Consider the following 11,926-nt stretch of genomic DNA (forward strand, 5'->3'; position numbering starts at 1 on the left):
AGAAAAGACTGATTTATGGCTCCTGACTATTTCTTTACACTCAAAAGCCAGGCATTTGGTTAAAGCTGCTGAAGGGCGGTTGTGCTGGGATTTCCTCCTGGGAGAGGGGGAAGAGAGAGCTGTATCTTTTAAAAGTTTGTATAGCTGCATGCTTGGCAAAATATTGGGTCTATTGAAGAGTCTGGAAAATACTGTGACCACTTGGATCTTATTCACGCTACAGACAAAGAATGTCCAGGTCTGTACATAGTATACCTATATGGACAAAAGCTTTGGGACACCTACACACTACATCTGCAGGAGCTTTTATGACATCCCATTCTAAATCCATAGGCATTAATATGGAGTTGTTCCTCCTTTGCATCTAAAACAGCTTCTGCTCTTCTGGGAAGGCTTTCTACAAGATTTTGAAGTGTGTCTGTAGGAATTTTTGCCCATTCATCAAGAAGAATTTTTTTGAGGTCAGACACTGATCTTGGATGAAACGATCGGACTCTCAATCTCCATTCTAAAGGTGTTGGATGGGGTTGAGTCAGGTTCTTTCACACTAAACTCATCGGACCATGCCTTTATGGACCTTGCTTTGTGCACTGGGCCACAGTTATGCTGGAAGAGGTCTGGCGTATAGGAAGGCTGTATCTTGGTGGTTAGCACTGTAGTTTGGAACATTGGCCCACTTTTACACCATTCTAAATAAAGGATATTGTTGGGGTGATTTGAGCCAAAAAGGACCATGGCTCATAATACATTTGCCGCGTTTTTACCTGTCTGACCGAGAGGAACTGATACACAAGCCTTGCATGAGCACATGTAGATTTTTACCGGAATTCGGACATAGTCCCCACCCCAGAGACACAAGTTAACCTTACTGATGGAATCTTGCCCCGTATAAGATCTTACATGGACTGAAGATACGGCTGGGATTCTGGTATGTTACAGTGAGAAAACCATAGCAAAATGTTTATTTCTTATGACTTTTCAACAAATAGAATCCCACCAACCGTCCCCTAGTAATGAATACACCGAGCGCCTATACTGTAATGGTGTCTGCGGGGTCAGGCCCCCAGTGAGGACAATACGCAGGGAGGGAGGACGGTCTTACAGGAAACTTTCTCTTCTGACTGATTTTCATCTCGCTGCTAAAGATCTCAGGTGGGAATTTTTTATCTGTCCACAGCTTGAAATCCAGACTCCCCTCATTACAGGACCCTCTTACTCTCTGCCTGTAAGACATCGGAAGAAAACCATTCACTGTCATGACTCAGACCCGTCTCCTAAACACAAGGGAGGCAACCATCCTAAGGTTCTTATGTTTTTATTTTACCATTATCTTTGGACCACTCTTCATCAAGAGGTCACACCCTAAGGGTCCATTCACAAGTCCGTAGTGTATTGCGGATCCGCAATACACCGGGCCGACACCCCTATAGAAATGCCTATTCTTGTCCGCTATTGCGGACAATAGGACATGTTCTATTTTTTTCTGGAGCTGCGGACTGGAAATGCAGATGCGGACAGCACAATGTCTGCTGTCCGCCTCCTTTCCACCCCAATTGAGAATGAATGGGTCTGCAGAATTGCGGAATGGATGCGGACCCATTCTACGGACGTGTGAATGGACCCTAAGGTGGAGTTCACATTGTTGGCTTCTGGAGGGCATGTGGCTCTTCCTACCTTAATGTACAGTGTTCCCTCAAGATACAATGGCCTCAGGATACAATATTTTGAACATACAATGTTCTTTTCTGGGACATCGTAAGTTGAAATCAGACTCAGATCCAACCAATCAAGGCCACTTCTCTGGTAAATATCTGTATTAGTTACTGGTTAGCAGTTAGTCCTAGAAGTTATGTGTAAGGAATTGATTTATCTTAAATCTTCATTTTCTCTTATCTTGGATGACGTTTTGGGGCTTTGGAACCAATTACTCAACTTACAATGGTTTCAACATACAATGGCTGTCCTGGAACCAATTAATATTGTAACTTGAGGGACCACTGTATTGGTGAACATGGAATTACTAAACTGACAGATGGGCAGGAGGATGCATTTTTACATAGTTGGGTGCAGGTGGTCCATTGCCGCTTAAGGTGACCTGCCAGCCATGAGTTACCAGCAAGTTTATTATTTGAGGCAGGGAGGTCTCATATGAAGTTATATCTTTTGTTATGGAGCCCAGGATTACTCACAGTACGAACCATGAGGTTCCTCACCTGCTCTTCAGCCTAGTCTCACTCTCAATATATCCAAATGGAGTCTTCAGCCATTCAGCTCCATTCATACTGTGACGACCCAGAGGAACCTGTGGAAGCTTCTGCAAGTTCAGTTCATGGATTTCCTTGGCAGAAAACACCCTGCCTTTTAAGAGAAAATCAAATGATCAAAGACGTGAATCAAATACTGACAGCCCTGGTAAGGTACGTGCCTCCAACATCTCGGTAGGACAAAATGACTATACAGTCCTTTAAAGGGGTTGCGCCATGAAACACATTATACGTTTTTCTAACCTGGATCAGAATACTTTTTTTTTTGTAGCACGTAACTGAAAATTTAGCATAGCCACTGAGCTACTCAACAAAAATCTATCTGTATAGCGCCACCTGCTGTTTGTTCTATTCCTTATTTCTTGTCCACCTCACTAAGGTGGTCGCATGCACTCAGTTTAAATCTTCAACTGACACCAGACCCATCTACTGTATAAAGCTGTGACAGCTGGAGGGAAAGGAGCTACAGCAGGAAGGACATACCCCTGAGAAAGGACAGGCCTCCTGAGCTGCCAGCCTGAAGATAGTCTAGCAGAACAATTGAATGGGGGAGATCTCTGGTTCCAGTTGAGGTCCAGTGCTGCCTCTAGCTTTGTGAGGAAGAGACCGTCATGTACTATATGATGTCTGATTTTCATTTTTTACATCAATCATGGAACAACCCCTTTAAGTGGAGCAGGACAACCTCTCTTGGTGTGCAAATAACGACTATTACAGCATGTTACAAACGCGTTTTAAACCAGAAAGCTTTCTATACCTGTCTCGCAGTGCATGGCAATCTTCTCCTCCTCATACCTCTTCTGGGAATGCTGGAGAAGAGGGTCCTGAAACTTTGGAGTAGAAACCTGAACCATAAAACACATGAAACGTGAAGAGGACGGATACAGTGAATAGAAGGCTGCAGCTTAGGCTCAGGGGGGATGTGCTAATATAAGAGGTCCAGTGAAATGCATGGGGTGACCATAAAAGAGACCGCATGAGCAGCTCTCCACACTGGCTAATAGTGGGGTGTCTGGAGCAGGAGACCACCCCCTCTACATCCTGAGGATTTCCCATTAGGGCTTACTGTATTAATTTCTTAAAGGGATGCGATAAGGAACCATTTTAAATTGTCGAGAATCGGACCCAGGGCTTGTAAGAATAAAGGGGATGCATAATGTAAAATAGAGCGCAAATGGGATCGTTTTCAAAGGTCTGTTCACACTAAATAGTTACATAGTAGTCAATAGGAATTCTAGAAAATCCCTTTCACCTGATGCTACCTGTGTTTGTTTCTCATCGGCACAATGGTGTATTTTATATACTGCTCTCATGGTGCTAGCGATGCAGAATTGTCACCTACGGAGCACTGCGAGTACTGGCGCTTTGTTACCAGGCGCTCCCACTGCACTCAGCTCACTGGGGTAGGAACTAATAACGCTCGAGTAGACGTCTCTTACCCAGAGGTATTGCTTGTAAAGGCGATTAATGAATGGGTCATACTCGGAGGAGTCATAATCTCTCATAAATGCGCTACCCTGGAGGAGAAGAACATCATATGAATATTAATGAATCCCACAGCTCTGGCCAAAACAAACCTCATCATCATTTCTAGGAACAGGATGTAGAATAAATAACAACCATATCCTGAAGAGCCAGGTTTAATAGAAAGTTTTGCTAAATATATTTTTTATTAAATAAAGTTCCCTCACATCATACCTCAGGGTGGATAATATACCTACTAACAACTATAATGCTGCCCCCTATGTACGAGAAAACAACTACTATAATAATGCTCCTATGTACAAGAATATAACTACTATAATACTGCCTCCAATGTACAAGAATATAACTACTATAATACTGCCCCCTGTGTACCAGAATATAACTACTATAATACTGCCCCCTGTGTACAAGAATATAACTACTATAATACTGCCCCCTGTGTACCAGAATATAACTACTATAATACTGCCCCCTATGTACAAGAATATAACTACTATAATACTGCCCCCTATGTACAAGAATATAACTACTATAATACTGCCCCCTATGTACAATAATATAACTACTATAATACTGCCCCTATGTACAAGAATATAACTACTATAATACTGCCTCCTATGTACAAGAATATAACTACTATAATACTGCCTCCTATGTACAAGAATATAACTACTATAATACTGCCTCCTATGTACAAGAATATAACTACTAATACTGCCCCCTATGTACAAGAATATAACTACTATAATACTGCCCCCTATGTACAAGAATATAACTACTATAATACTGCCTCCTATGTACAAGAATATAACTACTATAATACTGCCCCCTATGTACAAGAATATAACTACTATAATACTGCCTCCTATGTACAAGAATATAACTACTATAATACTGCCCCTATGTACAAGAATATAACTACTATAATACTGCCCCTATGTACAAGAATATAACTACTACAATACTGCCTCCTATGTACAAGAATATAACTACTATAATACTGCTCCTATGTACAAGAATATAACTACTATAATACTGCTCCTATGTACAGGAATATAACTACTATAATACTGCCTCCTATGTACAAGAATATATCTACTATAATACTGCTCCTATGTACAGGAATATAACTACTATAATACTGCTCCTATGTACAAGATTATAACTACTATAATACTGCCTCCTATGTACAAGAATATATCTACTATAATACTGCTCCTATGTACAGGAATATAACTACTATAAGGGGTCTTTCACATGAGCATGTCCCGTGCGGGAATCACGCTCTGTGTAAGAAAGGTATTGTGCGGTCTGGACTACAGAAGTGCAAGGCATTACCATGATTGATAACGCCTTGTGCCTCTGCCTGACCTTTCTGTAACGGAATCATACTAGTACTGATGTGCTACACCTAGAATAATAAGGTCCCAAGGGTGACATGCCAAGGTGGGGTCTCCAAAGTATGTCACTAGAATAATGGAAAGCAGCTATTTTATATATGCAAGAACCTGTGTCATGCTGCATCGGGCATAACACAGTTTAAAGGGAACCTGGGATTTTGTGTATAGAGCTGAGGACATGGGTTGCTAGATGGCCGCTAGCACATCTGCAATACCCAGTCCCCATAGCTCTTTGTGCTCTTATTGTGGAGAAAAAACTATTTGATCCATATGCAAATTAACCTGAGAGGAGTCCTCTATGTGAGAAGAGTCAGGGACAGGACTCATCTCAGGTTAATTTGCTTATGTATCAAATCGTTTTTTTTGACACAAAAGAAGCACACAGAGCTATGGGGACTGGATATTGCGGATGTGCTAGCGGCCATCTAGCAACCCATGTCCTCAGCTCTATACACAAAATCCTGGTGACAGGTTCCCTTTAGTGACCTGCTCCGGGACAATAGTAAACACCTGTGCAGTTTTACCTTCTTATTACAGTATCTCAAGTACTGAGTCAGAAGACGTCTTCTCCGCTTCTCTATGTCCTCGCTGGATTGGGTATCAATGTATTTCTCGATTACTTTCTGCAAAGGATCCGCCACTCGTTCCATCCACCGCTTGTGCTGGATCTCCTTCCTGCACTGCTCAGCCTGCTCTACCTGCTTCACATATTCATCTACTCTCTAAGGAAGAATGCAAAAAAAAAGTTAGCCATCAGTTCTGTCAGAGCCGGACTGGGAAACATGGCCGCCATAGAACAAGTCTTCTCCTGATTGGTCAATGTTACCTGAACATTTCATGGCTTTGTAACCACAATGCCATAAGAGAAAGTACCACCATCCCCCATCCACAGTCATAGGCACTAAACACTCACCTTAGGGTTGGCCAGACTATGCCAGTTTACCCTTGCCAACAGGAAGTTACTTCCATGCGATCAGAGCACATGGCTTCTTTCTTCCAGAAACTGCACCGCTCCTGTCGATGGGTTGGCTCTAATATTACAGCTCAGCCCCATTGAAGTGAATGGGGATGAGCTGCAATACCACACAGGACCTCTGCATAGGTGTGGTGCTGTTTGTGGAAGAAAGCAGCATGTTTTTCTAAGGCTACAGGCACACGACCGTATGTGTTTTGCGGTCCGCAAAAGAAACGGATGACGTCCTTTTTTGTTTTTGTGGATCCATTGTAACAATGCCTATCCTTGTCCGCAAAACGGACAAAAATAGGACATGCTCCGTTCTGTAGCCCTGCAAAAAAAAAATTGACCAACGGATGCAGACAGCACACGGAGTACTGTCCGCATCTTTTATGGCCCCATTGAAGTGAATGAGTCCGCACCCGAGCCGCAAAAAATGCGGCTCGGATGTGGAACCAAACCACGTTTGTGTGCATCAAGCCTAATTCGGGACAACACCTTTAATTCCAGTTTGGTTCTTGGGATTTTGGTTTGATGGTCCTTCTGGCTTTGAGTCTTGGCTACATTTTCTGATGGTTCACCGTCTGGTACATCTGGTACATCCGCTCATCCAATATCTGTTGATTCTTATTGTCCTCATCTAGCTCCACCACATGTGATACACCCCAGTCTAGCCTCCACCACTGCGACCACACCACAGGGCTTCCACAACCAGGTTCATGATATATCCCTGACTACAGCCGTAGAGGTGTATGATCTATCTGGGGTCAGGGGTCATCGGTGGCCCCTCTAAGGTGGTTCCCAATGTTGACCTGAGGCTTTGACCACAGACCTGACCATTAGGTATATTGACCATCTTAGCCAGAGCTCACAGGTCATCGGTGGCCCCTCTAAGGTGGTTCCCAATGTTGACCTGAGGCTTTGACCACAGACCTGACCATTAGGTACTTTGACTTGTCTTGGACCATCAGACTGTCCAGACCAGGGGTAGGCAACCTCCGGCACTCCAGCTGTTGAGAAACTACAACTCCCAGCATGCATACTGGCTCTACTGTTCTAAGAACTCACATAGAAATGAATGGAGCATGCTGGGAATTGTAGTTTCACACAGCTGGAGTGACGAAGGTTGCTGATCCCTTGTCCATACACAAAAATTAACTTCTCGACCAAACACTATGAATACCAGACCAGCAGGAATTTTAACCAGTTAGTTTCTGGACTAAAGGAATTTAAAGTAAAACTGAAGGCTGAGACAAGGATGACCACAGACAGAGGAAGTAAATGTGCAGAAGGTAGGTTCCTCTTCTTTTTATGGCTTATGTCCTGTCCCCTGCGAGTACCTGGTTGTAGAGGTTCTCCGTGTCCAGAACGCACTGGGTCATTGCACTGATCTCCCGGCTTTCTTCATCCACCAGTAGCTGGGGAGATAAAAAAGACATCTCAGAAAGGACATATTAGAGGTAGATGTCTAGCTAGAAGATATGAACCTCTAGGATATGTACTGCCATTTGTAATGATCCAAACACATCCAAATCTGCATTAAAAAGTGGACTTTCTGCTGTCGGCTCTAGAAAAGTGTTCACTGACGTATAGCGGGATTACTACGCCCGCTGGATCCATAGCAACCACAGTCCAGCTCTAATTGTTCAGAGGCCTGACTGGTTGCTATGGACAACTGCCCCATTTCCCCTTGCACTAGTTTTGTCTAATAAGGGTTAGGAGATGTCTTAGTAAGGAATGGGAATCTGCCCCGCGTCTTTACCTGGACGTAAGGCTTGTGTGACAACCAGTCTCCGGTCTTCCGCAGGGATGTGGTAGACAGACTTCTGGTTACCGGACGTGGTGCCGCCATTGTCTTGGGCAGGGGCAGGCTGTTCTGTTTTAGGGATGAATTCCTAAATGTAACAGACTGAGAAATGATGGAGAATCAGAAGAGGAATATATAATGGTAACAAACCCTCCTCCGGGGAATAGAGTATTAAAGGGTATCAGCAGATTTGTCCCTATGACACTGGCTGACCTGCTACATGTGGCAGCTGAAGACATCCGTGTTGGTCCAATAATGTTATATTATTATGTTTTAATATATGCAAATGAGCCTCTAGGAGCAATAGGGGCGTTACCATTACACCTAGAGGCTCAGCTCTCTCTGCAACTGCCGTGTCCTGTGCACTTTGATGGACAGGACCAGGCAGTGTAAACGTCATCACACCAGGCCCGGTCATAAAAAGTGCAGAGGGCACAGCAGTTGCAGAGAGAGCAGAGCCTCTAGGTGTAATGGCAACGCCCCCGTTGCTCCTAGAGTCTCATTTAATGCATATAATAAAACATAATTTTTCTCAGTAATGCGGGCACATATGAACATGGGACCAACACAGATGCCTTCAGCTGCCAAGTGCATATGTAACAGGTCAGCCAGTGTCATAGGTACAGAACTGCTGACAGATGCCCTTTAATGTCTGCATCATCCTATTTACCTTAGACAGATGTCAGTGGAGCCTCTGTGTATTTTCAATGGGAAGAGAGGGATACGCCACTGCCAGACACTTGTGCCGACTGTTCGTCTCCAGCACTTTGTCCGGCCTTGGAGCTGACAACCCTTATGGCCCTAACCAGCTGCGACTTATCATTCAAGCCGATGTGACCGGCCCCCAACAGTCATAGGACTAAGCCGCTTCTTGGTCCTGCAGGGAACGGTAGCGGCCTGTAATGGACAGCGGAGGGGCGAGCTGGATTTTTTTTTATGTTAAAGCAGGTTAGGACCCCAGGGGTTGTCGGCTCCAAAGCCGGACAACCCCTTTTAGATCGGCGTTGTATTAATTTGTCCTACACTGGCATGAGACAAGCCACAGAGGTGAATGGTGGGCTGCCCGTGCCACGGAAAGTGAAATCTACTGAAGAAAGGAGCTGGAGTAGATTTCTAGTGTAATGTTCACCATTATTCCGGCACTCATGTTATATAAGTTGGGTCGCAGAGGTCACGCCCACGGCCTTCCTCCTCCAACCGACATTTCAAAAGTTGCAAATTTTGTAGCAAACCGGGATTTGTGCCCACATTTGTGACTCTTTCAAGCCAGCTAAATAAATCTCCCCCCCTCTGGTGTGTATACCACCTTCACGGGCCGTGGGCGATCGGAATAAACAGTGTAAAGAGCGGGCGCGCCATTGCAATTACACCGAAGGAAACTGACGATTCTTGTTACGGCTCAGACAAAAGCCTCAAGACGTCAGGCCTGTCAGGTTACAGCTCTATTGTCTACCCCCCTGACAACCCCGAAATGACCCCCTAACACATCAATCATCCCCTGACAACCCCGAAATTACCCCCTAACACCACATCAATCATCCTGGAGATACTTGAGGACACCTCCCTTCCCCCCCTCCATGAACTAGCGTCCCCAACCATATGGAGATTTGCAGGTGCACCAATCAGAAGGAAGCGGTGCCGAGGAGGGCGGCGTATACGGCACGCTATATGCTACACAAGGGTATTCATTCATTTCATTAATTCATGCAATATTGTAATTCATAAAGTTCTGCACATTTGGCAACGCAGCAAAGTTGAGGTTGTCATTTTGACTGCGATAGCACTGTATTTTATCACTAAATCGGGGGTTAATTTTCTGTATAGGACAAAGTCAGCTCTGCTACATCAATACGCAAGCAGGTAGGTGGGTGTGATGACATACGAGATGCTACGATAATAAAATAGTAATCGGGCTCTTAAATAATTCATAAGGCCTCATGCACATGACCGTTTTACGGGTCCGCATCCGAGCCGCAGTTTTTGCGGCTCGGGTGCAGACCCATTCACTTCAATGGGGCCGCAAAAGATGCGGACAGCACACGGAGTTGCACCGTTCCGTGGCCCCGCAAAAAAAATATAGCAGGTCCTATTCTTGTCCGTTTTTTGGACAAGAATAGGCATGTCTACATTGCGGAAGGCACACGTGCGGCTTCCGTTTTTTGTGGATCCGTGGTTTGCGGACCGCAAAAAAACGCACGGTCGTGTGCATGAGGCCTAAGGATGAGGAAAACACAGGACCTGTCACCTCTCCAAGGAGAATGCAACAACTCGGGAGCATCTCTTATAACACTAGGCTGTGCTGTTCCTCTTTTATTCCTACTAGAAAATGTAGTTAAAAAAAATTGACAACTGGGTGTTACCATTCCTCTTGTCAAAGGGCGTGTCCCCGCACAGTCCGGTACTGCCAGCCCTGATTCGACAATGTCAGTTTGTGTAGGGAGACACCTCCAACTGGTAACACCTACTTGTCAATCTATTGAGTTGGAATAATAGAGGAACAGCATATTTCTAAGAAACAATGTTCCAAAATTATTACATGGCGAATATAATTGGTTACTGAAACAGACAATTCAGGAGCGGTGACTTTACATGGGTTTTCTGACTATTTGTAGCTGATGACCTATCCCCTGGATCTGCTCAGTGGTTGAGGGGGGGGTACGGACAGTGTTTTACGCCAGCCGTCAGGCGATTCACAAAAACCTGGTTCCTTTATGGAGGGAAACCAGCGAAAAGCTAAAAATAAAAAAAAATCAGCAAGGCCACCTACCTACTATCCTCAGTACTATCCAGGCTAGGCGCCTTTCTTTACACCGGGTCGTGGCTGATGTAGAACACCCTCAGGAGGCCGCAGACCTACCTTCATCTGCTCCGGGGCGCTCTGGACGGCCACCATTCCTTCCTTCCTTGTTCCTCTGCACCCCGGGATCATCTCGTCGGGCGACACATCCCCTTAAGGTGACAAAACCATGAGGATTAATTACATTAAAAAATTAATTAAAAAAAACATGCTTCCCCCATGGTGTGACCCTCCACGGGACGTCACCGCCACTTTATTCATCAAATGTGGGGCGTCCCAGTCCTGACCAGTCCTAGGGTGCATGCTCAGCTAGGACCATGGGGGGGGACTTGTGGGGAGCATTAAAGAGGGTGCACCTGTGGCATACTAGCAACGTGCAAATAATGGGGGTGAGAGTCCTAATGTTACATTGTAACTAAGGCAAACTCAGCTCTGCTACACCGGCAGTATCTATAGTATGCTGTACATACCTGCATGTATCCCCTTCTCGTGTATTACAAGCACTTACCGTTTGTCCTCCCTCCTCTGAAACACCAGTCTGCCCAAGCCCCTTCACTCACCTGTGTATCCTTCCGCGGCCTCTCCATCACATCCCACAGTACTATTAAACTCTTCTATACCAGGTTTAAACTCTCATAAGCGGCACTGGTGAAATGGGAGATAATACCAATGCTCCCTGCACACGGACATCACTATTTATTCATCGTCCCTTCCTATCCTCCATGTTATGAGCTCGTTATTTTCACCTTCTATTGCTAGTCTACATGGTAAAGATGTAATATATATATATATATATATATATATATATATATATATATATATATATATATATACACACACACACACACACACCATAAAATGTCCTTGCAATTTTACAATCCCGTTTATGGAACTATTTTACGTCGATCTGTATCACTCCGCCATAATAGTTTAGCAGTGTACAGTTACCATAGCAACGCGTTGTTACTGTTGCCACTGGCAGAAGCCGGGGTGAGTGAGTGGCAGCAGTAAGAGCCAATGGTATGCAGGAAAATATTTGTAGGCGGGGTTATGGAGACTTTGGCCAGCCAACCGGGAGTCTGGTGAGTAGTAGCCGCGCCTTCCAGTCTCTACTGGAAGCCGGGGGAGTGAGTGGCAGGAGTATGAACCAATAGGTTGCGGAAAAGAATTGTAGGCGGGGTTATATCTGCCAATTGGGAGTCTGGAGAGTGGTAGCCA

The 11,926-nt window shown here is 44.7% G+C and overlaps 1 protein-coding gene across 1 annotated transcript; it reads right to left on the reverse strand.

Annotated features, from left to right (window-relative positions):
• Positions 1-997: 997 nt before the first annotated feature.
• FAM228B (family with sequence similarity 228 member B) lies at positions 998-11,249 on the reverse strand. Its single transcript, XM_040427434.1, has 9 exons — positions 11,217-11,249; positions 10,769-10,860; positions 7,867-8,013; positions 7,445-7,522; positions 5,674-5,871; positions 3,704-3,781; positions 3,022-3,109; positions 2,214-2,358; positions 998-1,223 (listed from the first exon to the last, which is right to left on the reverse strand). The coding sequence occupies exons 2-9, from the start codon at positions 10,838-10,840 to the stop codon at positions 1,031-1,033; spliced, it is 999 nt and encodes a 332-aa protein (XP_040283368.1). The 5' UTR covers positions 10,841-10,860; positions 11,217-11,249; the 3' UTR covers positions 998-1,030.
• Positions 11,250-11,926: the final 677 nt, after the last annotated feature.

Source organism: Bufo bufo, chromosome 4, assembly GCF_905171765.1.
Source record: "Bufo bufo chromosome 4, aBufBuf1.1, whole genome shotgun sequence".
NCBI classification, from domain to species: domain Eukaryota; kingdom Metazoa; phylum Chordata; class Amphibia; order Anura; family Bufonidae; genus Bufo; species Bufo bufo.